Source organism: Mauremys mutica, chromosome 12 (assembly GCF_020497125.1).
Source record: "Mauremys mutica isolate MM-2020 ecotype Southern chromosome 12, ASM2049712v1, whole genome shotgun sequence".
NCBI classification, from domain to species: Eukaryota; Metazoa; Chordata; order Testudines; family Geoemydidae; genus Mauremys; species Mauremys mutica.
The window spans coordinates 3,835,555-3,863,247 of record NC_059083.1 but is presented as its reverse complement, the minus strand read 5'-3'; the positions used below and the strand labels follow the sequence as shown (position 1 = coordinate 3,863,247).

Here is a 27,693-nt window from a genome sequence, read left to right as displayed (position 1 = left end):
ACATGGCAGCGCGGCTCGGTCCCCTCGTGCCAGGCACGAAAGGGTTAATACTGGACACCGCCTGGCGGGGGGGCTGGGGCACCCCCAAACTGAGCGCCCCCAAACCAGGCAGCCATGACATGAACTACGGGCCGGTTCAAACCCTGCCACCCCCCAGCCCTGGCCGGGAAAAGGACCCCAGCCCCCCCAGGACCCAGGGTCCCATACGCCGCCCCCCTGGGATCCCAGCCCCCCTGGATCCTCCCCTAGGAAAGCCCCCTGCCCCAAACACCCCGTTGGTACCAAGCAGGATGGCATTGTCTGGGGGTTGGAATTAAAACGGCGGGGGGCCCCGCCCCCGGCCCCCCCACTAGGAGAGCCAGGGGGCCAGGCAGGCCTCGTAGACGGTGCGGTTCGAGTGCCAGGCCGTGTGGGGCACCCCGGGCACCTGGCACCGGGCGATGGCACCGCGGGCGTCCAGCGTCTTCAGCCCAAAACTGTCGTGCAGGTACACCTGGGGGGGGGGGGGGGGGGCAGAGCCGGGCGAGAGTCACACAGTGTAATACAGGGAGAGCCCCCCCAGCCCCCCCAGCCGGGCCTCAGGGCCACAGACAGGAGAACCCAGGAGTCCTGGCTCCCAGCCCCCGCCACTCCCCTCCCAGAGCCAGGAGAGAACCCAGGAGTCCTGACTCCCAGCCCCCCCTGCTCTAACCACCAGCCCCCACTCCCCTCCCAGAGCTGGGGAGAGAACCCAGGAGTCCTGGCTCCCAGCCCCCCTGCTCTAACCCCCATCCCCCACTCCCCTCCCAGAGCCAGGAGAGAACCCAGGAGTCCTGACTCCCAGCCCCCCCTGCTCTAACCACCAGCCCCCACTCCCCTCCCAGAGCTGGGGAGAGAACCCAGGAGTCCTGGCTCCCAGCCCCCCTGCTCTCACCCACCAGCCCCCACTCCCCTCCCAGAGCCAGGAGAGAACCCAGGAGTCCTGGCTCCCAGCCCCCCCACTCCCCTCCCAGAGCCAGGAGAGAACCCAGGAGTCCTGGCTCCCAGCCCCCACTCCCCTCCCAGAGCCAGGAGAGAACCCAGGAGTCCTGGCTCCCAGCCCCCACTCCCCTCCCAGAGCCAGGAGAGAACCCAGGAGTCCTGGCTCCCAGCCCCCCCTGCTCTGACCCCCCCTCCCCCAGGCCCCCAGCTCTGCTCACCAGCTGCTGCTCCATGTCCGTCACCGTCTCGTTGAGGTTGTAGAAAGCGAAGAGGCTATTTGGGGGGGAGGGGGGGTTACTGGGGGGGTCATTCATTGGGGGCGCCCGGAGCTGCAGACCCAGCCCTGGGCCGGCCCCCAATTTGTTACCCCCCCAGCACCTGGCGCCCTCCCCAGTACCCCAAATCTTCCCCCCGGGAGTGACCCAAACTGCAGCTCCTCCCGGCCCCCCGAATCCTCCGCTGGCCCCCAAATGCCATCATGTCCCCGCGACCCCTCCCCTCCCCCACGACCCTGCCCCCTCTGCATCCCACCCCTCCCCCACGACCCTGCCCCGCCCCCTCTGCACCCCACCCCTCCCCCACAACCCTGCACCCCTCTGCACCCCTCACCTCCCACACACTCCTGGCCCCCTCTGGACCCCACCCCTCCCCCACAACCCTGCCCCCCTCTGCACCCCTCCCCTCCCACCACAGCCCCAGCTCTGAACCCTCCCACCTCCCAGGACAGCCCCCCAAAGGCCCCCCAACTTCCAGTGCCCCCTTTCTCTGGCCCCCATCAATCATCCCCGGCCCCCCCAGCGACGCTCCCAGGGCCCCACCCTCCCCCCGGCGCGGCACCTGGACTGCCAGGGCGTGATGACGCCGTCGTCCGGACCCCCGACCAGAACCAGCTTCCGGATCCGCACGAGATTCCTCTTCCAGGCTGGGGGCACAGGGGAGGGGAGTTATGGGGCGCAGGGGGACCCCAGCTGCGAACCCCCCACTCTGCAAGGACCAGCCTAGGGAAATGGGGGGCTGCGGGTCGGGAGTGAGGGGCACCGGCAGGGCTGGAGGGGGGCGGGGGGCTGGGCTGGCAGGGGGCTGCGGGTCGGGAGTGAGGGGCACCGGCAGGGCTGGAGGGGGGCGGGGGGCTGGGCTGGCAGGGGCTGCGGGTCGGGAGTGAGGGGCACCGGCAGAGCAGGGGGCTGCGGGGTGGGGGGAGGGGCACCGGCAGGGCGGGGGGGCTGCGGGTCGGGAGTGAGGGGCACCGGCAGAGCAGGGGGCTGCGGGTCGGGAGTGAGGGGCACCGGCCGGGCTGGGGGGCTGCGGATCGGGAGTGAGGGGCACCGGCAGAGCAGGGGGCTGCGGGTCGGGAGTGAGGGGCACCGGCCAGGCTGGGGGGGGGAGGGGGGCTGCGGGTCGGGCGTGAGGGGCACCGGCCGGGCTGGGGGGCTGCGGATCGGGAGTGAGGGGCACCGGCCGGGCTGGGGGGCTGCGGGTCGGGAGTGAGGGGCACCGGCAGAGCAGGGGGCTGCGGGTCGGGAGTGAGGGGCACCGGCCGGGCTGGGGGGCTGCGGATCGGGAGTGAGGGGCACCGGCCGGGCTGGGGGGGCAGGGGGGCTGCGGATCGGGAATGAGGGGCACCGGCAGAGCAGGGGGCTGCGGGTCGGGAGTGAGGGGCACCGGCCGGGCTGGGGGGGGCAGGGGGGCTGCGGGTCGGGAGTGAGGGGCACCAGCCGGGCTGGGGGGGCAGGGGGGCTGCGGATCGGGAGTGAGGGGCACCGGCAGAGCAGGGGGCTGCGGGTCAGGAGTGAGGGGCACCCTCCCTTACCTGTGGCGTTGGGATTAACCCTTTCACTGTTGAGCAGGGCGAGGAAGTTGCTGCTGTTGAGATAAAGGTCCCGGTGATGTGGGTCTGGAAGGCAGGAGGGGGGGTCAGAGGCTGTGGGGAGCCAGCAGGCCCCACGTGCCCCCCCCGGCCCGGCCCCCCAGGACTCACCGTTCCAGTAGTTGCAGATGGAGACGTCCTGGCCCAGGCGGGTGTAACAGAACCGGTACAGGTTGGACTTCACGTACCTGGGGAACAGCCAGCGCAGGTACCGGGTGTCTGCGGGGGGCAGGGAGTCAGACGGGCCCCAGCCCCCCCAGCTCTCCCGACCCGCAGCCCCCGCCGGCGCCCCTCACTCCCGACCCGCAGCCCCCCCCCAGCGCCCCTCACTCCCGACCCGCAGCCCCCAGCCCCGCCGGTGCCCCTCACTCCCGACCCGCAGCCCCCCCCAGCGCCCCTCACTCCCGACCTGGAGCCCCCAGCCCCGCTGGCGCCCCTCACTCCCGACCCGCAGCCCCCAGCCCTGCCGGTGCCCCTCACTCCCGACCCGCAGCCCCCAGCCCCCCCAGCGGCCCTCACTCCCGCCCCCAGCCCCGCCCCCGGGCGCACTCACCCCCGTACTGCCCCATCTGGGGTGCGGAGAGGGAGATGAAGGTGTCGACGTTGTGATCAGGCATCGTGGAGAGCAGAGCTCGGCAGATGAGCCCCCCTAGGGAGAGGGAGAAATGCGGGGGGGGGGGTCACTCTGACGCTGTTGGGGGGCAGAGGAGAGAGAAACCTGCACGTCCCCCAACCACCACCAGGGGGAGACAAACAAAACCTGCCTAGATCGCCTGGGTCCAGGTCGGCCTCGGGGGCCGAGCGCAATTCCCACCGTGAGCAGCAGGGGGAGGCACCAAAGCCGCTCCCCCCTCGGCCCCGCCGGTGCCCCTCACTCCCGACCCGCAGCCCCTGCTCCCAGCCCAGCTCCGCCGGTGCCCCTCACTCCCGACCCGCAGCCCCTGCCAGCCCAGCCCTGCCCCCCCAGCTCTGCCGGTGCCCCTCACTCCCGACCTGCAGCCCCTGCCAGCCCTGCTCCGCCAGTGCCCCTCACTCCCGACCCGCAGCCCCTGCCAGCCCAGCTCCGCCGGTGCCCCTCACTCCCGACCCGCAGCCCCCTGCCAGCCCAGCTCTGCCGGTGCCCCTCACTCCCGACCCGCAGCCCCTGCCAGCCCAGCTCCGCCGGTGCCCCTCACTCCCGACCCGCAGCCCCTGCTCCCAGCCAGCCGTACCCTGCGAATAGCAGATGAGATGGACGCCGTCGGCCGCGTTCTGCATGATGGGCGAAATGGCGCGTCGGAAACCCTCCACCTGCACCCACAGCGGCTTCAGGCTCTGGCTGCGGTCGAAGAGATCCACGACCGTCACGTTGGTGCCAGGGTGGGTCTGTGCCAGGGAGAGACGGGTAAGAGCCCTGCCAGCCCACCCTGCCCCCAGCTCTGCCGGTGCCCCTCACTCGCGACCTGCAGCCCCTGCCAGCCCAGCCCCCCCCAGCTCTGCCAGTGCCCCTCACTCGCGACCTGCAGCCCCTGCCAGCCCAGCCCCCCCCAGCTCTGCCAGTGCCCCTCACTTGCGACCTGCAGCCCCTGCCAGCCCAGCCCCCCCCAGCTCTGCCGGTGCCCCTCACTCCCGACCTGCAGCCCCTGCCAGCCCAGCCCAGCCCTGCCTCCCCCAGCTCTGTTGATTCCTGTGTGGGTGCGGACTGGAGAGAACTGATTTCACTTGGCATCTCTTATCTTCAGAGTTTAAAACAAACTTTGCATTCAGACAGACTCAAACCGCCTGCCAGGCCCGGTCTGTGTGACAGGAAGGAAACTGAGGCAGGGAGAGAGGAGGGACATGCCTGGGGTCACACAATGCCCAGGTGTCCCAGCCCCCCCTGCTCTAACCCACCGGCCCCCACTCCCTTCCCAGAGCTGGGAGGGAACCCAGGAGTCCGGACTATCTGGTCTAACTACTACACCCCACTGCCCACGTTCCCTGTCCTCCCATGGGCGTATCCTGGTTGTTTTTCTACCTGTTGTTTTAGCCCCAGAGCCCTGAGTCAGCTGGGCTGGGGCTGGTGAAATCCACCATCTGCTCCAGTTAGTAGGAGAACATCTGCCCCTGTACCGCCCACAGCTGGGGAGAGAACCCAGGAGTCCGGGCTCCCAGCCCCCCCCCGCTCTAACCACCAGCCCCCACTCCCCTCCCAGAGCCAGGGAGAGAACCCAGGAGTCCTGGCTCCCAGCCCCCCTGCTCTAACCACCGGCCCCCACTCCCCTCCCAGAGCCGGGAGAGAACCCAGGAGTCCTGGGGGGGACCCAGGCGTCCGGGCTGACCTGGTTGATGAAGCGTAGCAGCTGGCTGAACTCCGAGGGGCTGTCGAACAGGCCGTGGACGACCACGACCGGCTTGTAGGAGGCGCCGAGGGTGAGGAGGAGGAGGAGGAAGAGGAGGAGGCAGAGGGGGGCCAGCGCCCCCCAGTTCCTCTGGGCTCGGCCCGTCATCCTGGAATCCCACCGCGGCGCAGGGGGGTCTGGGCAGGAGAGACACACATTTTGAGGTTCACCTCCCCTGCTGCACCCCCAGATCCCCCCGCTGCACCTGTTTTGCAAGCAGGGGGGAGAGAACCCAGGAGTCCTGGCTCCCAGCCCCCCCTGCTCTAACCCACCAGCCCCCATTCCCCTCCCAGAGCTGGGGAGAGAACCCAGGAGTCCTGGCTCCCAGCCCCCCCTGCTCTAACCCACCAGCCCCCACTCCCCTCCCAGCGCCAGGGAGAGAACCCAGGAGTCCTGGCTCCCAGCCCCTCCTGCACTAACTCACCAGCCCCCACTCCCCTCCCAGAGCTGGGGAGAGAACCCAGGAGTCCTGGCTCCCAGCCCCCCCACTCCCCTCCCAGAGCCGGGGAGAGAACCCAGGAGTCCGGGTCCCCAGTGGGGTGCGAGGCAGGTCACTTCACCCCCTTTCTCCGCCCCCCCCCCGCGCTATGGCGACGGGGCCCTTTGAGGGTCACCCCCCCACTGCAAAGTTTCTCCCCCCCCCCAGCAGCCAGGTCCGTCCCCCCCGGCCCCCCTGTAATGCACCCGGGGGCTCCGGGGAGGACCCCAGAATCCCTCGCCCCCCGGGGGGGTTTAAGCCCCCCCCTCCCCGGGGCCAGGACGCCTGGGTCCGCTCCCCCCCCCCCGGAATGCAGCGCGGCCGCCCCTCCCCCACAGCCGGGGGCGGATCTCACCTCAGCGGCCCCCCCCGCGATCCGCCCGGTGCCTTGTTTACTTCCCCTCCCGGGCGAGCGGCCCCCCCGCCCCCCCGCGTCAGTTCCGGAACTCGGCCCCGGCAACCGCGCAGCTTCCCTAGCAACGGATGTATGAGCATTCCATTCCCCCCCGCCCCTCCCCACGGGCCGGGAACCCAGGAGTCCGGGCTCCCAGATCCCCCTCCCGCCTCCGGGGGCCGAGAACCCAGGAGTCCGGGCTCCCAGATCCTCCCTCCCAGAGCGGGCAGAGAACCCAGGAGTCCTGGGTGCCCAGCCGGGGAGAGAAAGAACCCAGGCGTCCTGGCTCCAAGCCCCTCCCCCCCATCTAAACCCCTAGCCTCCCTCCCCTCCCAGAGTTGGGAGAGAACCCAGGCGTCCTGACACCCGGCCCCCCAGCTGGGCAGAGAGAGAACCCAGGCGTCCTGGCCCCCGGCCCCCCCAGCTGGGCAGAGAGAGAACCCAGGCGTCCTGGCCCCCGGCCCCCCAGCTGGGCAGAGAGGACCCAGGCGTCCTGGCCCCCGGCCCCCCAGCTGGGCAGAGAGAGAACCCAGGCGTCCTGGCCCCCGGCCCCCCCAGCTGGGCAGAGAGAGAACCCAGGCGTCCTGGCCCCCGGCCCCCCAGCTAGGCAGAGAGGACCCAGGCGTCCTGGCCCCCGGCCGCGCTCCAGGAGCCGGCTGGCACGCGAGCCCGTTTGCAGGGCAAACACTGGGCGCTGGAAGAGCTTGTCAAGAGGCTGCTGGAGAGGCTGGGAAGGAGAAGGCGGAACTGGCCCCGGGCAGAGTCCTGCGGCGCCGGCGTGGGGTGGGGGCTGGGCACCGTGGGGGCCGAGAGCCACTGGACCAAGCCGGAGCCCCGGGCGGGCTGGAAACCCGCCAAGCCGGAGCCCCGGGCGGGCTGGAAACCCGCCAAGCCGGACCCCCGGGCGGGCTGGAAACCCGCCAAGCCGGACCCCCGGGCGGGCTGGAAACCCGCCAAGCCGGACCCCCGGGCGGGCTGGAAACCCGCCAAGCCGGACCCCCGGGCGGGCTGGAAACCCGCCAAGCCGGACCCCCGGGCGGGCTGGAAACCCGGCAAGCCGGAGCCCCGGGCGGGCTGGAAACCCGCCAAGCCGGACCCCCGGGCGGCTGGAAACCCGCCAAGCCGGACCCCCGTCCCCCTCGTTCCAGCCGCTCTGCCCTGCGGGCCGAGAAATCCCTGGGCAGGCCCCAGGGGCCACCAGGGGCCCAGGACTTGCACAACCCCCAGCGGGGTCTCCCCTGACCCGGGCCAGGCCGGTGACTCGGTCGTCAGCGTCCTCCCGCCGCAGGGTCCCACGTTCATTCCGTGCCCTCGCCCGAGTGGGGGCTGGTCCCGGTAACGGAGCCGGGACGGTTACGGCTCCTGCAAGAACAGGGCGACCGGATTGTATAGGGAGGGTCCTGATCTCTGGGGCTTTCTTTCTAGATGGGCTCCTATTACCCCCCTCCTCTGTCCCGATTTCTCCCAGCTGCTGCCTGGCCCCCCTATGCGAGAATCACCCCCGAGTGTGACGCCGGCCGGCGGCGGATCCGGGGTGTCCGTTAGCACGACGTCAGAGTCGGGCCGGGTCAGTCTGGAAGCTGCATTCGCGCCAGAGAGCGGCACCAGAATCTACTCGGTACCCAGCGATGGTAACGGTCACAACCCGGGGGGGACACCACAACCGCCCAAGCTAAGAGAGCCGCCCACGGAGATTAACACAACGCAGCAAAACCGCAGCGTGATTGAATGCGACAGGGAAATCCGCAGCGCCGGTCCCTGCTATCAACGCACCGGCGCGACCAGCGACGAAATCCAGCGTCCTGCATTACTGTTCACGGCCAACAATCAGCTCCCGGATGCTCTGAAAAGCCTGAGGAACGAGGCTGATTATTTCGGCGCCCGAGTCTCAGAACTAAACCGAGGTGTCGATTGGAGCAGCAGCGAGCGACGGGGAACGATTCCTCCGCTGGCCGAGACTCGACCAGCCGCCCGCCCGGACGGGGCCAGAGCGGAGTGAAACCATTCGCCGACCGCGCCGAACAGAGCGATTCGGGATGTATTGATTAAGCACACGAGCCTGGCCTGTTAACGACTCTGTGCACGGTGGGATGAGCCGATGCACTAACGACGATGAGAATAAAACAGACTTTGACGAAGAGACGCTAACGAGGCTTTGCACAAGCAGCTCAGCGTTCTGGACGGGATCTGTTCACACGCTGACAGATCGAACACGATCTGCCCGTGAGCCAGGGGCGTCGGCTCAACTCGCTGGATGAACTCCGGGGCGGCCGGGACCTAACACCCCCGCGGCCACGTTCCTCTGGGCAGTGAGGAACCCGCCCGAAAGGCAGCGCCGCTGGGTAGCGGGACCGAGAGCTCCTTGGCCCAAGGAAGCTGCCGTCGCTCCTAGGACGGCGCCGATATTGGCCTGAGACGCCTGCGAACTCTGAGCTCGGCTCGCTAACGGCGAGGCGGCGAGCGGATACTGGTGACCCTCAGCAGCCGGGCCGGGCCGGGTCCTTACCTCTCCGGGCAGGGCTCCGGGGGGCTGCCAGGCTCTGCTCTGACCCAGCACCGCTGCGGCGTTCACAGCCGGATCTTCACAACCAGCTGCATTTCGCTGCCTCCAACTGGGACCAGGCTCGAAAAGGGGAACCGGGATCGCAAAGGGGAACCGGGCTCCACACCACATTAGAAACTTCCTCCGACTGCCATGTAAATGTGTTACATGCCCTGGGAGGGGAGTGGGGGCTGGTGGTTACAGCGGGGCGGGGGGGGAGGGCACCAGGACTCCTGGGTTCTTTCCCCGGCACTGGCAGGGGAGTGGGGGCTGGTGGTTACGGGGGGGGGGGGGCTGGGCACCAGGACTCCTGGGTTCTCTCCCCAGCGCTGGCAGGGGAGTGGGGGCTGGTGGTTACGGGGGGGGGGCTGGGCACCAGGACTCCTGGGTTCTCTCCTGGCGGTGGCAGGGAAGTGGGGGCTGGTGGTTACGGGGGGGGGCTGGGCACCAGGACTCCTGGGTTCTCTCCTGGCGGTGGCAGGGAAGTGGGGGCTAGTGGTTACAGGGGGGCGGGGCCTGGGCACCAGGACTCCTGGGTTCTCTCCTGGCGCTGGCAGGGGAGTGGGGGCTGGTGGTTACGGGGGGGCGGGGCCTGGGCACCAGGACTCCTGGGTTCTCTCCTGGCGCTGGCAGGGGAGTGGGGGCAGGTGGTTACAGCGGGGGCGGGGGCTGGGCACCAGGACTCCTGGGTTCTCTCCTGGCAGTGGCAGGGAAGTGGGGGCTGGTGGTTACGGGGAGGGGGGCTGGGCACCAGGACTCCTGGGTTCTCTCCCAGCGCTGGCAGGGGAGTGGGTTTTCTGACACTCACCTGCCCGTGAGAAGCAGGAACCGGCTCCGGAGGCACCAGTGGCCGGTCAGAGCTCGGGGAAGGGGCCGAGACGCAGGGTCGGGGCCGGGCTGGAACTTTCCAGGAGCCGCGTCGACCTTTCCAGGGTGTCACGAAGGGAAAACATGAGTCTGGTTCCCAACCAGCGCCCGAGGGCAGGGGGAGAAATTCCACTGCCTCAGTTCTAGGGTCATGATGGGGGCACTGGCCAAAATCAGCCCCTCGTCGGGCCGGGCGCCCCCCAGACCCCGGCCGGGATCGGGGCCCCGTCGGGCCGGGCTGTGACTCCGTGAGAGCCGCCCCCCCCACAGTCTCACTAGACACAGGAAGGATCCATCATCCCCACTTGGGGAAACTAAGGCAGGGAGCATGTCACAGAGTGTGGGGGAGTCAGGCCCTGCACCCCCGGACTCCCTGCCGATTCCCCAGGACTCTCAGCCAGCCAGTAAAGCAGAAGGTTTATTTAGACGACAGGAACACAGGCCAGGACAGGGTCTTGCAGGCACAGATACCGGATCCCCCTGGTTAGCTCCATCCTGGGGGGCCTCCTAGCCCCCCCTCGGGGATCAGAGCTCGGTCTCCCTGCCTCCCCTCTGTTCTTCAGCCCACTTTCGTCTCCCAGTCCTCTCCGGCCCCTCCTCCCTGCTCTGCCTCCTTCCTTTGTCTCCCCTGGCCAGAGGTGTCACCTCCCCTCCCCCAGGCCCAGCTCAGCCCACAGTTGAATTCCTGACACTCACCTAAACCTCTGGCTCTCCCCTCCCCCGCACAGACAGTCTGTGCTTCCTACTCCATTACAGAGCAATTCTGTGATTGGCCCAAAGTCCCAAAGACCGTCTGTGGCCGAGCCGGGGAGAGAACCCAGGAGTCCTGGCTCCCAGCCTCCCTTGCTCTCACCCACCAGCCCCCACTCCCCTCCCAGAGCCGGGAGAGAACCCAGGAGTCCTGGCTCCCAGCCCCCCCTGCTCTAACCAGCCCCCACTCCCCTCCCAGAGCCAGGGAGAGAACCCAGGAGTCCTGGCTCTCAGCCCCCCTGCTCTAACCCACCAGCCCCCACTCCCCTCCCAGAGCTGGGAGAGAACCCAGGAGTCCTGGCTCCCAGCCCCCCCTGCACTAACCAGCCCCCACTCCCCTCCCAGAGCCAGGGAGAGAACCCAGGAGTCCGGGCTCCCAGCTGCCCCCCAGCTGTGGAAAGAACCCAGGAGTCCTGGCTCCCAGCCCCCCCGGCTCGAACCCACCAGCCCCCCCGCCCCCCCCCCCCCGCGCGGCTGTGCCAACCCCGGCGTCCTGGGGTCCCCCCCCCCCCCCCCCCGTTCAGGGCTGCGCTGGGGGAGGGGCGCGGGGGGGTCTCGCCGCAGCGCCTCCTGCCGGCCCGTCGCGGGCTCTGCCGGCGGCTCCTGCAAACGGCCCCGCAGCTGCTTCCGGCCGGGATCGCAGCGGGTCGGGCCCCGCCCGCCCGGCCGAGCAACCCCCCCCCCGGCATGGGGTGCTGGCGGCTGCTCCTGCCCCCCTGGGGCGGCGCCCGAGCGCGGGGTCCGCGCGCCCCGGTGAGTGGGGGCGGGGGCGGGGGGGAGCAGAGCCCGGGGGGGGGAGGGGCAGCCCCCGCCCTTCGGTCGCAACTTTGCAGCGGGGGGGGCGGCAGCCTGCGGGGGGGGCCCTGCGCTGGGTCGCGTTTGCGGGGGGGGGGGCGGCGGCGGCGCGTTTCCCCGTTTCCGGGCGGGGGGCGGGAACCTGCAGCACGTGCCTGGCCCGGGGGGGGGGGGCGGGTTCGCGAGCCCGGGCCGCGCAGAGGATCCGGGGGGGGCGGGGGCCCTTCCAGGGTGCAAAGCTGCGAGACGGGAGAATCCGACACCCCCGCGGGGGACCGCCCCCCCCCCGCGGCCTGTCCCAAGCGGCCGATGCAAACTCCCCCCCTCCCCCCCGTGCAGGCCCCTCGCCTGCCGCAAGCGCAGCGTCCTGGCTCGCAACAGGGCGGGGGGGGGGGGGGCAGTGGGGCCCCCAGGGGAGTATCGGGGTCTCCAGTCTCGCAGCTTCGGGCCCTGCAAGGGGCCCCCGACATTGCTCTGCCCCAGGCCCCCTGGATCCTCCGGGCGCCCCGGCTCTGGAAGTGGGACCCCCCCCCCGTGCAGCAACCCCTGGGCCAGAGCGCGACTGGCCTGGCAGGCGGCTGCCCCGTGGCGGGTCCCTTGGGGCATTTCTGCCTTTGCCACCTTAACCGCAGGGTGGCAGCATCCGCCGGGCGAGGGGAGCCGCTGGGGCCTTCGTAGCTTTGCAAGCAGGCGGCTGGGTCTGCGGGTGCCACGGTGCGGGCGGGCGGCTGGGTGTGTGGGTGTGCGGGTGCCGCGGTGCGGGCGGGCGGCTGGGTCTGTGGGTTGCGAGTGCCACGGTGCAGGCGGGCGGGCGGCTGGGTGTGCGGGTCGCGGGTGCCACGGTGTGGACGGGTGGGCGGCTTGGTGTGCGGGTCGCGGGTGCCACGGTGTGGACGGGTGGGCGGCTGGGTGTGCGGGTCGCGGGTGCCGCGGTGCGGGCGGGCGGCTGGGTTTGTGGGTCGCGGGTGCCACGGTGCGGGCGGGCGGCTGGGTTTGTGGGTCGCGGGTGCCGCGGTGCGGGCGGGCGGCTGGGTTTGTGGGTCGCGGGTGCCGCGGTGCGGGCGGGCGGCTGGGCCTGCGGGTCGCGGGGTGCCGCGGTGCGGGGCGGGCGGCTGGGCCTGCGGGTTGCGGGTGCCGCGGTGCGGGCGGGCGGCTGGGCCTGCGGGTTGCGGGTGCCGCGGTGCGGGCGGGCGGCTGGGCCTGCGGGTCGCGGGTGCCGCGGTGCGGGCGGGCGGCTGGGTGTGTGGGTCGCGGGTGCCACGGTGCGGGCGGGCGGCTGGGTGTGCGGGTCGCGGGTGCCGCGGTGCGGGCGGGCGGCTGGGTGTGCGGGTCGCGGGTGCCGCGGTGCGGGCGGGCGGCTGGGTGTGTGGGTCGCGGGTGCCACGGTGCGGGCGGGCGGCTGGGTCGCGGGTGCCACGGTGTGGACGGGTGGGCAGCTGGGCCTGCGGGTCGCGGGTGCGACGGTGGAAGCAGGCGGTTGCATTTCCAGCGCTGGAAGCCTCGACCCGCGGCCGCTGTTGGTGCATTTCAGCGCCGGCTGCATTGTGTGGGCTGGCGCCGGAGGCCGCGTGGTGCCCGGGTCCGGGTGGCTCATTGGTGACGTCCCGTTTCAGTTGCAGCCTTGGCGGCAGCTGCACGTGCCCAGGGCGGCAGGGCCCGTTGGTGCATTGGAGCCGTTCCCGTCCCTGCAGCGGCCCCCGTCGCGGTGCCTGGCCTCGTCCTTCCCGCTGCCCCGGCAGCCCGTGCCCCCCCTGGCGCAGACGCTGGAGCGGTACCTGCGCTCGCTGGAGGTGCTGGTCACGCCCGAGGAGCTGGAGGAAACCCGGCAGCTGGTGCAGGAGTTCGGGGCACCCGGCGGGGAGGGGGAGCGGCTGCAGGCCCAGCTGGAGCGCAGAGCCGCCCGCATGGAGAACTGGGTAGAGCCGGGGGGACCCAGGAGTCCGGGGGTTAGGGAATGGGGGGGTCAGGAGTCCTGGGGAGGAGGGGAACCCAGGAGTCCTGGGCAGGGCTGGGAGCAGGCAGAACCCAGGAGTTTGGGGGAAGGGGTGAAAGGTGGGGGACCCAGGAGTCCTGTGAGGGTCCCTGGAGCGGTTTGGGGGGGACCCCGGCATCCGGGGCGGGAGATGGGAGTGGGGCGGCTGCCCCGGGACAGCGCCCCCTGCTGGTGACTCTGCTCACGCCCATCAGTGCAATGAGGGTGTGTCAGGTCTCCACCGGGGGAGGGGGGAGCTGGAGGGGGGAGCTCGGGTCAAAGGCCCCATAACCCCCCGCCCGATTCTAACCCTGCTCTGTCCCCCCCCCCCCCCCAGCTCTCGGATTGGTGGGTGCAGAGCGCGTATCTGGAGAGCCGCCTGCCCCTCGCCGTCCACTCCAGCCCGGCCGTGGTGCTCCCCAAGCAGGACTATAGCGACTGGAGGGGGCAGCTCCGGTGGGTATGGGGGGGAACCCAGGGCTGGGCTAGCAGGGGCTGCGGGTTGGGAGTGAGGGGCACCGGCAGAGCTGGGGGGGGCAGGAGGCTGCGGGTCGGGAGTGAGGGGCACCGGCAGGGCTGGGGGGGGGGTAGTGCTGGGCTGGCAGGGGCTGCGGGTCGGGAGTGAGGGGCACCGGCAGGGCTGGGGGGAGCAGGGCCGGGCTGGCAGGGGCTGCGGGTCGGGAGTGAGGGGCACCGGCAGAGCGGGGGGGGGGCAGGAGGCTGCGGGTCGGGAGTGAGGGGCACCGGCAGGGCTGGCCTGGCAGGGGGGCAGACAGGGGATTGGGGGCAGGGCCGGGCTGGCAGGGGCTGCGGGTCGGGAGTGAGGGGCACCGGCAGGGCTGGGGGGAGCAGGGCCGGGCTGGCGGGGGCTGCGGGTCGGGAGTGAGGGGCACCGGCAGGGCTGGGGGGGGAAGGGCTGGGCTGGCGGGGGCTGCGGGTCGGGAGTGAGGGGCACCGGTGGATCTGTGACCTCCCCCCCACCCCAGGTTTGCGGCGAAGCTCATCGCGGGGGTGCTGGATTTCAAGGCTAAGATTGATCAGTAAGTGCCTGACCCCCCCCCACCAGCATTGGGGGAGGGTTGGGGGAAGGGGGGTTATATTGGGGGGACTAGATATCGGGGGTTGGGGCCCCTGGGGGTAGGGGAGGGGGTGATGGGGGGCAAGCCGGAGGGGTGGGGGAGGGGTGATGCTGGGGGGTCCCTGGGGGGTGGGGGCTGGACGGGACGGGGGTAGGGGAGGGGGTGATGGGGAGCAGGACGGGACTGGGGCAGGATGGGGGGTGGGGGAGGGGTGATGGGGGGCAGGACAGGGGTGGGGGAGGGGTGATGCTTGGGGGTTCCGGGGGGGGCAGGATGGGGGGTCCCTGGGGGTGGGGTGATGCTGGGGGGGCCCTGGGGGTGGGGGTGGGACGGGACTGGGGTAGGGGAGGGGGTGTTGGGGGGCGGACTAGACGGGGGGTCCCTCGGGGTGGGACAGACCTGGGGGGTCCCTGGGGTTGGGGTGATGCTGGGGGGTCCCTGGGGGTGGGGCAGTCCTGGGGGGTCCCTGGGGGTGGGGTGATGCTGGGGGGGCCCTGGGGGTGGGGCAGGCCTGGGGGTCGCTCTGCCCCATGTCTCTCATGCCCCCCCCCCCAGGCAGGCGCTGCTGGTGGAGTACCGGGGGGGGCACCCCCAGTGCATGGCCCAGTACAGCCGCCTCTTCGCCTCCTGCCGCCTGCCCGGCCCCAAGCACGACGGGCTCCTGCTGCCCCCCCCGGGGCGCCGGGCCCCCACCTTCGTCACCGTCGTCCGCAACTTCCAGGTACCCCCGGGGCAGCTCCCCCTCTGACCCCCCAGAACAGCCCCGTGTCTGGGATTCCCAGGGTGGGGGGACTGGGGGGTGTCAGTGTAGGCAGGGGGCTGGCTGACTGCTGAGGGGTCCTGGGCTGGATGTGGGGGAAATGGGGCGTTTGGGGGGTGTCTGTGTCGGGGCCGGGGGGTCCTCAGGAGCTCTGGGGGCGTCCCTGTGGGCTCTGGGGGGTCCCCGGGTGTTGGGGGGTCCTCAGGAGCTCTGGGGGGTCCCCGGGTGCTGGGGGGTCCTCGGGAGCTCTGGGGGGGTCCCCGGGTGCTGGGGGGTCCTCGGGAGCGCTGGGGGGGTCCCCGGGTGCTGGAGGGTCCTTGGGAAGTCACTGGGGGGATTCCGGGGGGCCCTGCGGGTGCTGACCCCGACCCCCCCCCAGTTTTTCCAGCTGGAGGTGTACAACAGCGACGGGACCCCCCTCACCGTGGACCAGCTGCACCTGCAGCTGCAGCGCATCCGGGGGCTGTCGTGGAAGACGGACAAGGAGCCGCTGGGGGTGCTGACGGGGGATCACCGGCACACCTGGGGCCAGGCCTACAGCACCCTCATGAGAGGTACGGGGGGGGACCCCAGAAGCTGGGCCGGGCCTGCGGCGCCCTCGGGAGCGGTACGGGGGGGGGGGGACCCCAAAGGCTGGGACAGGCCTGCGGCGCCCTCGGGAGAGGTACGGGGGGGGGACGGGACCCCAGAAGCTGGGTCGGGCCTGCAGCGCCCTCGGGAGCGGTACGGGGGGGGGACCCCAGAAGCTGGGCCGGGCCTGCGGCGCCCTCGGGAGCGGTACGGGGGGGGGACCCCAGAAGCTGGGCCGGGCCTGCGGCGCCCTCGGGAGCGGTACGGGGGGGGCCCTGGGCTGGGGGACCTGCCTGGGGGTCCAGGTATATCTCAAGATGGAACGGGGGAGGGGGAAAGGAGGCGGGACTTCCTGCTTTGGAAGGGGCTGAAGGGGGACAGCAGTGAATGGGGTGTAACAAGGGCGGGTTCTGGGTTCGAATCCTGCTTGGTGCGAGGGGGCGGGGCTGACCCGCCCGGTGACCCCGCCCCCAGACCGGCTGAACCGGGAGTCGGCCCGGTGCATCCAGCGCAGCCTCTTCAGCGTCTGCCTCGACGCGCCGGTGCTGAAGGTGTCGGACGAGCGCTACCCCAGCCGCGTCGCCGCCCAGATGCTGCACGGGGGCGGCAGCTACTCCAACAGCGGCAACCGCTGGTTTGACAAGACCCTGCAGGTGAGGCGGGGGCGGGACTTCCTGCTTTGGGAGCAAGGGGGCGGGACTTCCTGTCTTGGAGTGTTGGGTGGGGGCGGGACTTCCTAATTTGCGGGAGGTGAAGAAAATGTAGAGCGGGAGGTGGGAGTTCCTAGTTTGGACTGCAGGGGTGGGACTGTGTGTAGGGAGGCAGAACTTCCTGTTTTGTGGCAAGACAAGGGGCGGGACTTCCTGTTTTGGGATTAGGGCGGAAGGGGCGAGGCGGGATTTCCTGTTGACCCTCACAGGCTCTCTCTCGTTCCCTGCCCCCAGTTCATCGTGGGGGAGGACGGCGTCTGTGGGGTGCTGTATGAACAGGCCGTGGCCGACGGGGCCCCCATAGCCACCATCATCGACCATGTCCTTGATTACTGGTAACCCCCAAACTACCACACTCGGGGTGCCCCCAGACCTTTGACCCCCGATCAATCCCACAGGGCCAGCCTGGGGGGACCCAATGGAAACAGGATTTGGGGGTCACATCTCCCTATAAGGCAGGCCCCCAATATTCTCCTGAATTAGGGATCCCCTTATAATGCAGCAAAGGGGGAGATTTAGGGGTTTCATCTCCCCACAAGGGGAGTGCAACTGTGCCAAAGTTGGGGCTCCCCAAGATGGGGTGCAGGGTTCGCCCTTCCCAATGGGATGGCGTTCCCTGTACCCCAAATTAAACCTGTGTTGGGGAGCCCCTGAACGGGTGGGGGGTCCATTCTCAGGGGACAGCAGCCCCAGATCCCCCATTTTCTCCTGTAGTGGAGGGACCCCAAAATGGGAAGCATGGGGGGGAATTGGGGTGAGGGACCCCGTGTACCATCTCTGTGGGGCTGGAGCAGGCTGGTGGGCCAGAGGGGCGGAACTTCCTGTTTTGGGAATGGGAAAGGGGTGGGACTTCCTGCTGGGGGGGTAGGGAAGGGGGTGGGACCTTCTGCCTTGGGAAGGGGAGGGAGGTTGTGGGGGGAGGCTGTTTCTGGGGTGCAGTGACGTGCCCCCAGCACGGTGATTTGGGGGGGATCCTCCCATCTGACCCGGGGTCTCCGGCAGCAAGGACCCCGACACGGCGCGCGCCCCCATGACGCCCCTGCCCCTGCCCCCCAAGCTGTACTTCTACATCACCCCCGAGATCAAGTGGGACATCGAGCGCGCCAAGCGGAACCTGGACATGTGAGCGCGGGGGGGGCTGTGGGGGAGCAGGGCGGGGGAGGGGGCAGAGGGCGGGGGGGGCGGAGGGGGGCTATTGGGAGGGCGGGGGGGTGGGACGGGGCATTGGGGGAGGGGGGTTATTGGGAGGGGGCAGGGGGGGACGGGGCAGAGGGGTGGAGAGGGATGGGGCAGAGGGGGGCTATTGGGAGGGGGATTGGGGGAGGGGGCTATTGGGAGGGGGTTTGGGGGCGGGGCATTGGGGGCAGGGGGCCCAGCCCCCCAGCTCACCTCTCTCTCCCCCCAGCCTGATCACGGACCTGGACATCAGCTGTTTCACCTACCGGGGGTTCGGCCAGGGGCTCCCCAAGCGCTGGGGGCTGCGCCCCGACTCCCTCTTCCAGGTGGCGCTGCAGCTGGCCTACTTCAGGTGGGGCCCGGCGGGGGGGCCGCGGGGGGGGGCTGCAGCTGGCCTACTTCAGGTGGGGCCCGGCGGGGGGGGGGGCTGCAGCTGGCCTACTTCAGGTGGGGCCCGGCGGGGGGCCGCGGGGGGGGGGGCTGCAGCTGGCCTACTTCAGGTGGGGCCCGGCGGGGGGGGGGGCTGCAGCTGGCCTACTTGCGGTGGGGCCCGGCGGGGGGGGCCGGGGGGCCGGGGGGGGGCTGCAGCAGGCCTACTTCAGCTCGGGCCCGGCGGGGGGCCGCGGCGGGGGGGGGCTGCAGCTGGCCTACTTCAGGTGGGGGGGCCGGGGGGGGGGGGCTGCAGCTGGCCTACTTCAGGTGGGGCCCGGCGGGGGGGGCCGGGGGGCCGGGGGGGGGCTGCAGCTGGCCTACTTCAGGTGGGGCCCGGCGGGGCGGCCGCGGGGGCCGGGGGGGGCTGCAGCTGGCCTACGTCAGGTGGGGCCCGGCGGGGGGGGGGGCTGCAGCTGGCCTACTTCAGGTGGGGCCCGGCGGGGCGGCCGCGGGGGGGGGGGGGCTGCAGCTGGCCTACTTCAGGTGGGGCCCGGCGGGGGGCCGGGGGGGGGGGGGGGGCTGCAGCTGGCCTACTTCAGGTGGGGCCCGGCGGGGGGGGGGCTGCAGCTGGGCTACTTCAGGTGGGGCCCGGCGGGGGGCCGGGGGGGGCTGCAGCTGGCCTACTTCAGGTGGGGCCCGGCCGGGGGGCGGGGGGGGCTGGGGGGGTGATGTGGGGCTGACTGACCCCGGTCTCCCCCCAGGACCCACGGCTCCCTCTGCGCCACCAGCGAGGTGGTGTCCCTGCGCCGCTTCCACCTGGGCCGGACGGACGCCGTGCGCCCCGCGGCCCCCCCGGTGCTGCGCCTGGCGCGGGCCATGGACGCGCCCCACGGCCAGGTACCCCCCCGCCCCCCCACTGCGCCCCACAGCCAGGTACCCCCCCCGCAACCCCCCACTGCGCCCCACAGCCAGGTACCCCCCCACAGCCCGCGGCCCCCCCACTGCGCCCCACGGCCAGGTACCCCCCCACGGCCCGCGGCCCCCCCACTGCGCCCCATGGCCAGGTAACCCCCCCGCGGCCCCCCCACTGCGCCCCCCCGCCAGGTACCCCCCCCCGGGCCCCCCCCCTGCGCCCCACGGCCAGGGAACCCCCCGCGGCCCCCCCGGTGCTGCGCCTGGCACGGGCCATGGACGCACCCCACGGCCAGGTACCCCCCCGTGGCCCCCCACTGTGCCCCATGGCCAGGTAACCCCCCCGGAGCCCCCCTGTGCCCCACAGCCCCCCCACTGCGCCCTGCAGCCCCCCCTATGCCCCACAGCCCCCACTTTGCCCCACAGCCAGGTAACCCCCCCCACAGCCCCCCCCGCACCCTCTGCAGCCCCCCCTGCACCCCGCAGCCCCCCGTGCCCCACAGCCCCCCACAGCCAGGTGCCCCCCCTGCGGTGCCCACACTGCACCCCACAGCCAGGTAATCATCCCCTGTGCCCCCCACTGCACCTCATGGGCCACCCCTGCGCCTCACTGCCAGGTAACCGGCCCCCCTGCCAGCCCCCTGGCGCAGCGCCTGGTGCAGCCATGGACACACCCCACAGCCAGGTAACCGGCCCCCCACAATCCCCCCACTGCCCTGCACTGCACCCCACGGCCGGGTAACTCCCCGCCCCCCACGGTCCCCTCGTTCTGCGCCTGGCCCCCACCCCCCCTGGCCCCCCCACGCTGACCCGGCTCCCCCCGCCCCCCAGGACGAGGAGACGCTGGCCCTGCTGCAGGCGGCTGTGGAATCTCAGAGCGCCAGGACCGAACAGGTGCGGCAACCCCCATCCCCTGCAGGGCTGGGACCTTCTCCCCACGTGGGCAGGGGTGGGGCGGGCCTGGGACCCAGGCGTCCGGGCTGGGACCCTCTCCCCACGCGGAGGGAGGGGACCCAGGCGTCCGGGCTGGGATCTTTTCCCCACATGAGCGGGATGATGGGGGTGGGGGTGCAGGGCCAGGACCCAGGTGTCCGAGCTGGGACCCTCTCCCCGCGTGGAGGGAGGTGCAAGGCTGGGACCCAGGCGTCCGGGCGGCGACCCTCTCCCCGCACGGAGGGAGGGGACCCAGGCGTCCGGGCGGTGACCCTCTCCCTGCAGGTGCTGGCCGGGCAGGGCATCGACCGGCACCTGCTGGGGCTGAAGCTGGCGGCCATCGGGGACGGGCAGCGGCTGCCAGGGATCTTCATGGACACGGCCTACGCCATCGCCACGCACTGCCGGCTGCTCACCGGCCAGGTACTGCCCCACGGCGCCCCCCAACCCGCCCCACGGCGCCCCTACGCCATCGCCACGCACTGCCGGCTGCTCACCGGCCAGGTACTGCCCCACGGCGCCCCCCAACCTGCCCCACGGCGCCCCTACGCCATCGCCACGCACTGCCGGCTGCTCACCGGCCAGGTACTGCCCCACGGCGCCCCCCAACCCGCCCCACGGCGCCCCTACGCCATCGCCACGCACTGCCGGCTGCTCACCGGCCAGGTACTGCCCCACGGCGCCCCCCAACCCGCCCCACGGCGCCCCTACGCCATCGCCACGCACTGCACTGCCGGCTGCTCACCGGCCAGGTACTGCCCCACGGCGCCCCCCAACCCGCCCCACGGCGCCCCTACGCCATCGCCACGCACTGCCGGCTGCTCACCGGCCAGGTACTGCCCCACGGCGCCCCCCAACCCGCCCCACGGCGCCCCTACGCCATCGCCACGCACTGCCGGCTGCTCACCGGCCAGGTACTGCCCCACGGCGCCCCCCAACCCGCCCCACGGCGCCCCTACGCCATCGCCACGCACTGCCGGCTGCTCACCGGCCAGGTACAGCCCCACGGCGCCCCCAACCCGCCCCACGGCGCCCCTACGCCATCGCCACGCACTGCCGGCTGCTCACCGGCCAGGTACTGCCCCACGGCGCCCCCCAACCCGCCCCACGGCGCCCCTACGCCATCGCCACGCACTGCCGGCTGCTCACCGGCCAGGTACTGCCCCACGGCGCCCCCCAACCCGCCCCCCAACCCGCCCCACGGCGCCCCTACGCCATCGCCACGCACTGCCGGCTGCTCACCGGCCAGGTACTGCCCCACGGCGCCCCCCAACCGGCCCCGCGGCGCCCCTACGCCATCGCCACGCACTGCCGGCTGCTCACCGGCCAGGTACTGCCCCACGGCTCCCCCCTACCCGCCCCACGGCGCCCCTACGCCATCGCCACGCACTGCCGGCTGCTCACCGGCCAGGTACTGCCCCACGGCGCCCCCCAACCCGCCCCCCAACCCGCCCCACGGCGCCCCTACGCCATCGCCACGCACTGCCGGCTGCTCACCGGCCAGGTACTGCCCCACGGCGCCCCCCAACCCGCCCCCCAACCCGCCCCACGGCGCCCCTACGCCATCGCCACGCACTGCCGGCTGCTCACCGGCCAGGTACTGCCCCACGGCGCCCCCAACCCGCCCCCCAACCCGCCCCACGGCGCCCCTACGCCATCGCCACGCACTGCCGGCTGCTCACCGGCCAGGTACTGCCCCACGGCGCCCCCCAACCCGCCCCACGGCGCCCCTACGCCATCGCCACGCACTGCCGGCTGCTCACCGGCCAGGTACTGCCCCAAGGCGCCCCCCAACCCGCCCCACGGCGCCCCTACGCCATCGCCACGCACTGCCGGCTGCTCACCGGCCAGGTACTGCCCCACGGCGCCCCCCAACCCGCCCCCCAACCCGCCCCACGGCGCCCCTACGCCATCGCCACGCACTGCCGGCTGCTCACCGGCCAGGTACTGCCCCACGGCGCCCCCCAACCCGCCCCCAACCCGCCCCACGGCGCCCCTACGCCATCGCCACGCACTGCCGGCTGCTCACGGCCAGGTACTGCCCCACGGCGCCCCCCAACCCGCCCCCCAACCCGCCCCACGGCGCCCCTACGCCATCGCCACGCACTGCCGGCTGCTCACCGGCCAGGTACTGCCCCACGGCGCCCCCCAACCCGCCCCACGGCGCCCCAACGCCATCGACATCGCCACGCACTGCCGGCTGCTCACCGGCCAGGTACTGCCCCACGGCATCCCCCAAACCCGCCCCACGGCGCCCCTACGCCATCGCCACGCACTGCCGGCTGCTCACCGGCCAGGTACTGCCCCACGGCATCCCCCAACCCGCCCCACGGCGCCCCTACGCCATCGCCACGCACTGCCGGCTGCTCACCGGCCAGGTACTGCCCCACGGCATCCCCCAACCCGCCCCACGGCGCCCCTACGCCATCGCCACGCACTGCCGGCTGCTCACCGGCCAGGTACTGCCCCACGGCATCCCCCAACCCGCCCCACGGCGCCCCTACGCCATCGCCACGCACTGCCGGCTGCTCACCGGCCAGGTACTGCCCCACGGCATCCCCCAACCCGCCCCACGGCGCCCCTACGCCATCGCCACGCACTGCCGGCTGCTCACCGGCCAGGTACTGCCCCACGGCGCCCCCCAACCCGCCCCCCAACCCGCCCCACGGCGCCCCTACGCCATCGCCACGCACTGCCGGCTGCTCACCGGCCAGGTACTGCCCCACGGCATCCCCCAACCCGCCCCACGGCGCCCCTACGCCATCGCCACGCACTGCCGGCTGCTCACCGGCCAGGTACTGCCCCACGGCATCCCCCAACCCGCCCCACGGCGCCCCTACGCCATCGCCACGCACTGCCGGCTGCTCACCGGCCAGGTACTGCCCCACGGCGCCCCCCAACCCGCCCCACGGCGCCCCTACGCCATCGCCACGCACTGCCGGCTGCTCACCGGCCAGGTACTGCCCCACGGCATCCCCCAACCCGCCCCACGGCGCCCCTACGCCATCGCCACGCACTGCCGGCGGCTCACCGGTCAGGTACTGCCCCACGGCGCACCCCCACCCGCCCCACGGCGCCCCTACGCCATCGCCACGCACTGCCGGCTGCTCACCGGCCAGGTACTGCCCCACGGCGCCCCCCAACCCGCCCCACGGCGCCCCTACGCCATCGCCACGCACTGCCGGCTGCTCACCGGCCAGGTACTGCCCCACGGCATCCCCCAACCCGCCCCACGGCGCCCCTACGCCATCGCCACGCACTGCCGGCTGCTCACCGGCCAGGTACTGCCCCACGGCATCCCCCAACCCGCCCCACGGCGCCCCTACGCCATCGCCACGCACTGCCGGCTGCTCACCGGCCAGGTACTGCCCCACGGCATCCCCCAACCCGCCCCACGGCGCCCCTACGCCATCGCCACGCACTGCCGGCTGCTCACCGGCCAGGTACTGCCCCACGGCATCCCCCAACCCGCCCCACGGCGCCCCTACGCCATCGCCACGCACTGCCGGCTGCTCACCGGCCAGGTACTGCCCCACGGCATCCCCCAACCCGCCCCACGGCGCCCCTACGCCATCGCCACGCACTGCCGGCTGCTCACCGGCCAGGTACTGCCCCACGGCGAACCCAACCCGCCCCCAACCCGCCCCACGGCGCCCCTGCGCCATCGCCACGCACTGCCGGCTGCTCACCGGCCAGGTACTGCCCCACGGCATCCCCCAACCCGCCCCACGGCGCCCCTACGCCATCGCCACGCACTGCCGGCTGCTCACCGGCCAGGTACTGCCCCACGGCATCCCCCAACCCGCCCCACGGCGCCCCTACGCCATCGCCACGCACTGCCGGCTGCTCACCGGCCAGGTACTGCCCCACGGCGCCCCCCAACCCGCCCCACGGCGCCCCTACGCCATCGCCACGCACTGCCGGCTGCTCACCGGCCAGGTACTGCCCCACGGCATCCCCCAACCCGCCCCACGGCGCCCCTACGCCATCGCCACGCACTGCCGGCTGCTCACCGGTCAGGTACTGCCCCACGGCGCCCCCCAACCCGCCCCACGGCGCCCCTACGCCATCGCCACGCACTGCCGGCTGCTCACCGGCCAAGTACTGCCCCACGGCGCCCCCCAACCCGCCCCCCAACCCGCCCCACGGCGCCCCTACGCCATCGCCACGCACTGCCGGCTGCTCACCGGCCAGGTACTGCCCCACGGTGCCCCCCAAGTAACCCTCACCCGCCCCACGGCGCCCCTACGCCATCGCCATGTGCTACCTGCTGCTCACCGGCCAGGTACTGCCCCACGGCGCCCCCCAACCCGCCCCACGGCACCCCTACGCCATCGCCACGCACTGCCGGCTGCTCACCGGCCAGGTACTGCCCCACGGCGCCCCCCAACCCGCCCCCCAACCCGCCCCACGGCGCCCCTACGCCATCGCCACGCACTGCCGGCTGCTCACCGGCCAGGTACTGCCCCACGGCGCCCCCCAACCCACCCCCCAACCCGCCCCACGGCGCCCCTACGCCATCGCCACACACTGCCGGCTGCTCACCGGCCAGGTACTGCCCCACGGCGCCCCCCCAACCCGCCCCCCAACCCGCCCCACGGCGCCCCTACGCCATCGCCACGCACTGCCGGCTGCTCACCGGCCAGGTACTGCCCCACGGCGCCCCCCAACCCGCCCCCCAACCCGCCCCACGGCGTCCCTACGCCATCGCCACGCACTGCCGGCTGCTCACCGGCCAGGTACTGCCCCACGGCGCCCCCCAACCCACCCCCCAACCCGCCCCACGGCGCCCCTACGCCATCGCCACGCACTGCCGGCTGCTCACCGGCCAGGTACTGCCCCACGGCGCCCCCCAACCCGCCCCACGGCACCCCTACGCCATCGCCACGCACTGCCGGCTGCTCACCGGCCAGGTACTGCCCCACGGCGCCCCCCAACCCGCCCTCCCCCGCCCCACGGCGCCCCTACGCCATCGCCACGCACTGCCGGCTGCTCACCGGCCAGGTACTGCCCCACGGTGCCCCCGAAGTAACCCTCACCCGCCCCATGGCGCCCCCCAACACGTCATCGCCATGTGCTACCTGCTGCTCACCGGCCAGGTATGGACCCCCCAGCCCCCCCCATACTGTTGCCATCCACTGATGGCTGCTCACCAGGCAGATATGGGCCCCTGCCCCCCAACTAACACCCATTCCTGCTCCCGCTCCTCTCCCTGCCCAGGCTGGGGGGGGGGGGAGCTCCCTTCAAAGGCGGCAGTAGTGGGCTCTTATCCTGCCTCCTCACTGGAGCTCATCAGCGGTGGGGGGTTCAGGTTGGGTGGCGGTTGGGGTGCAGGCTGGGGGAGGGGACTTGGGGGTGGCTGCCCCCCTCACCCCGCTCTCCCCACCCCCCAGGTGGCTTCACGCTCCGACTGCCTGATGGTCTACGGGCCGCAGGTGCCGGACGGCTACGGGGTCTGCTACAACCCGCTGGACGCCCACGTCAACTTCGCCATCACGGCCTTCAACTGCTGCCGCGAGACCCACGCCCAGCGCCTGGCCCACACCCTGCAGCGGGTCCTGGACCAGCTCGCCCGCCTGCTGGGGGAGAGCCCGGGGGGCGCCGGCGGGGAGGGGGGCGGGGACGTGGAGGGGCAGCCCTGACGGCCCCCCCATGCCCCCACACACTCCATGTACCCACAATGCCCCTCTGCAGCACCCCGCGTCGCCTTACCCACAATCCCCCCGGCCAGAGCCCCTCTGACCCTCCCCCCACCCAACACCCCCTTCTGTGCCCCGCATCGCCTTACCCACAATCCCCCCGGCCAGAGCCCCTCTGACCCCCCCCCACCCAACACCGCCTTCTGTGCCCCCTCGCTCCCTACCCAGAATCCTCTGTGTCCCCTTCCATCCTACCCAGAATCCCCCTGGCCAGAACCCCTCTGACCCCCCCCCAACACCCCCTTCTGTGCCCCCTCGCTCCCTACCCAGAATCCCCTTCTGTGCCCCCTTCCATCCTACCCAGAATCCCCTTCTGTGCCCCTCGTCCCCTTACCCACAATCCCCCTGGCCAGACCCCCTCTGACCCCCCCACCCAACACCCCCTTCTGTGCCCCCTCGCTCCCTACCCAGAATCCTCTGTGTCCCCTTCCATCCTACCCAGAATCCCCTTCTGTGCCCCTCGTCCCCTTACCCACAATCCCCCTGGCCAGAGCCCCTCTGACCCCCCCACCCAACACCCCCTTCTGTGCCCCCTCGCTCCCTACCCAGAATCCTCTGTGTCCCCTTCCATCCTACCCAGAATCCCCCTGGCCAGAGCCCCTCTGACCCCCCCACCCAACACCCCCTTCTGTGCCCCCTCGCTCCCTACCCAGAATCCTGTGTCCCCTTTCATCCTACCCACAATCCCCCTGGCCAGAACCCCTCTGACCCCTACACCCCCTTCTGTGCCCCCTCGCTCCCTACCCAGAATCCCCTTCTGTGCCCCTCCCCTCCTTACCCACAATCCCCTCTGCGGGGGGGCCGCCCCCCATTCACACAGGTAATTGGGAGACAAATCTAACTTATTTTCTGACGGATGGAAAATGAATAAAAATCATGGTGTGATTTGTAGCCATGTGGTGTCGGCTCTGAGCGGGGGACACCCCCGAATACCCCCTTCCCCGGGGTGCGGTGCCCCCAGTAACCCCCCCGAATACCCCTTCCCCGGGGTGCGGTGCCCCCAGTAACCCCTCCCCAAATACCCCCTTCCCCGGGGTGCGGTGCCCCCAGTAACCCCCCCCGAATACCCCCTTCCCCGGGGTGCGGTGCCCCCAGTAACCCCCCCCGAATACCCCCTTCCCCGGGGTGCGGTGCCCCCAGTAACCCCCCCCGAATACCCCCTTCCCTGGGGTGCGGTGCCCCCAGTAACCCCCCACCGAATACCCCCTTCCCCGGAGTGCGGTGCCCCCAGTAACCCCCCCCCGAATACCCCCTTCCCCGGGGTGCGGTGCCCCCAGTAACCCCCCCCGAATACCCCCTTCCCCGGAGTGTGGCACCTCCTAGTGACCCGCTGTTCCCAGGGGCACGGTGCCTATCAGTGCCCCCTGCACCCCCTCTTCCCAGGACGGCCAGGCCCACAGGGAATTTTGGGGGGCAGCACCCTCAGCCCCACCCTGCCTGGGCCGAGCCCCCTGCTGCCCCCCACCCCCTGCAGCACAGCCCCCTGGGGCCATGGGGAGCCCTGACTGCCCGAGCAGAGCCCCCCGCCCCACCCCTGCAGCCCAGCCCCCAGCGCCGCCCTGGGGCCATGGGGAGCCCTGACTGCCCGGGCAGAGCCCCCTGCTGCCCCCCCCCGCCCCCTGCAGCCCAGCCCCTAGCGCTGCCCTGGGGCCATGGGGAGCCCTGACTGCCCGGGCAGAGCCCCCCGCTGCCCCCCCACAGCCCAGCCCCCAGCGCCGCCCTGGGGCCATGGGGAGCCCCGACTGCCCGGGCAGAGCCCCCCGCTGCCCCCCCACAGCCCAGCCCCCAGCGCCGCCCTGGGGCCATGGGGAGCCCTGACTGCCCGGGCAGAGCCCCCCGCTGCCCCCCCCCTGCAGCCCAGCCCCCCGCGCCGCCCTGGGGCCATGGGGAGCCCTGACTGCCCGGGCAGAGCCCCCTGCTGCCCCCCACCCCCTGCAGCCCAGCCCCTAGCGCCGCCCTGGGGCCATGGGGAGCCCTGACTGCCCGGGCAGAGCCCCCCGCTGCCCCCCCCCTGCAGCCCAGCCCCTAGCGCCGCCCTGGGGCCATGGGGAGCCCTGACTGCCTGGGCAGAGCCCCCTGCTGCCCCCCCACAGCCCAGCTCCTAGCGCCGCCCTGGGGCCATGGGGAGCCCTGACTGCCCGGGCAGAGCCCCCTGCTGCCCCCCCGCCCCATAGCCCAGCCCCTAGCGCCACCCTGGGGCCATGGGGAGCCCTGACTGCCCGGGCAGAGCCCCCCGCTGCCCCCCCAGCCCAGCCCAGCCCCCAGCGCCGCCCTGGGGCCATGGGGGCCCTGACTGCCCGGGGATCCCTACATGAGAACACAAACCACCTCTGTCATGAGCTGTGTGGGTCTCAGCTCATCACCTGCAGGTGTGAAACGAGACACAAACAACTGTCACATGCTGCGGAGAGGCCAGGACTGGGCTGGCAGGGGCTGTGGGTCGGGAGTGAGGGGCACCGGCGGAGTGGAGGGGCTGTGGGTCAGGGGTCAGGAATGA

The 27,693-nt window shown here is 72.5% G+C and overlaps 2 protein-coding genes across 4 annotated transcripts; one reads left to right on the top strand and one right to left on the bottom strand.

Moving 5' to 3' along the window:
* Positions 1 to 268: 268 nt before the first annotated feature.
* Positions 269 to 8,707, bottom strand: PPT2 (palmitoyl-protein thioesterase 2). 2 transcript variants are annotated; one of them, XM_044981941.1, is made up of 9 exons: positions 8,566 to 8,707; positions 5,128 to 5,324; positions 4,039 to 4,192; positions 3,381 to 3,476; positions 2,939 to 3,046; positions 2,771 to 2,854; positions 1,798 to 1,882; positions 1,179 to 1,233; positions 269 to 493 (listed from the first exon to the last, which is right to left on the bottom strand). In XM_044981941.1, exons 2-9 carry the CDS (start codon positions 5,293 to 5,295, stop codon positions 350 to 352), a joined length of 894 nt encoding a protein of 297 aa, XP_044837876.1. In that variant the 5' UTR covers positions 5,296 to 5,324; positions 8,566 to 8,707; the 3' UTR covers positions 269 to 349. The 2 variants fall into 2 exon arrangements, with proteins under 2 accessions (XP_044837876.1, XP_044837877.1); XM_044981942.1 differs by lacking the exon at positions 8,566 to 8,707 and adding an exon at positions 6,021 to 6,112.
* Positions 8,708 to 10,883: 2,176 nt separating this feature from the next.
* On the top strand, positions 10,884 to 26,134 carry LOC123345220 (carnitine O-acetyltransferase-like). Of its 2 annotated transcripts, none has more exons than XM_044981934.1 (14): positions 10,884 to 10,971; positions 12,627 to 12,929; positions 13,323 to 13,441; positions 13,972 to 14,025; positions 14,620 to 14,785; positions 15,213 to 15,378; positions 15,869 to 16,047; positions 16,339 to 16,439; positions 17,107 to 17,226; positions 17,510 to 17,632; positions 18,414 to 18,549; positions 19,396 to 19,458; positions 19,783 to 19,920; positions 24,891 to 26,134. In XM_044981934.1, the coding sequence occupies exons 1-14, from the start codon at positions 10,906 to 10,908 to the stop codon at positions 25,137 to 25,139; spliced, it is 1,983 nt and encodes a 660-aa protein (XP_044837869.1). In that variant the 5' UTR covers positions 10,884 to 10,905; the 3' UTR covers positions 25,140 to 26,134. The 2 variants fall into 2 exon arrangements, with proteins under 2 accessions (XP_044837869.1, XP_044837868.1); XM_044981933.1 differs by having other exon boundaries at positions 15,204 to 15,378; positions 24,891 to 26,133.
* The last annotated feature ends 1,559 nt before the right edge of the window (positions 26,135 to 27,693 follow it).

Coding starts and splice junctions, on each gene's coding strand:
- PPT2 (XM_044981941.1), bottom strand. CDS start 5,295: ATGACGGGCCGAGCCCAGAGGAACTGGGGGGCGCTGGCCCCCCTCTGC. Junction 1,883..2,770: donor GGTTAATCCCAACGCCACAG/GTAAGGGAGGGT, acceptor CTGTGCCCCCAG/CCTGGAAGAGGAATCTCGTG. Junction 494..1,178: donor CGGACATGGAGCAGCAGCTG/GTGAGCAGAGCT, acceptor CCCCCCCCCCAG/GTGTACCTGCACGACAGTTT.
- LOC123345220 (XM_044981933.1), top strand. CDS start 10,906: ATGGGGTGCTGGCGGCTGCTCCTGCCCCCCTGGGGCGGCGCCCGAGCG. Junction 12,930..13,322: donor CCGCCCGCATGGAGAACTGG/GTAGAGCCGGGG, acceptor CCCCCCCCCCAG/CTCTCGGATTGGTGGGTGCA. Junction 15,379..15,868: donor CTACAGCACCCTCATGAGAG/GTACGGGGGGGG, acceptor CCCCGCCCCCAG/ACCGGCTGAACCGGGAGTCG.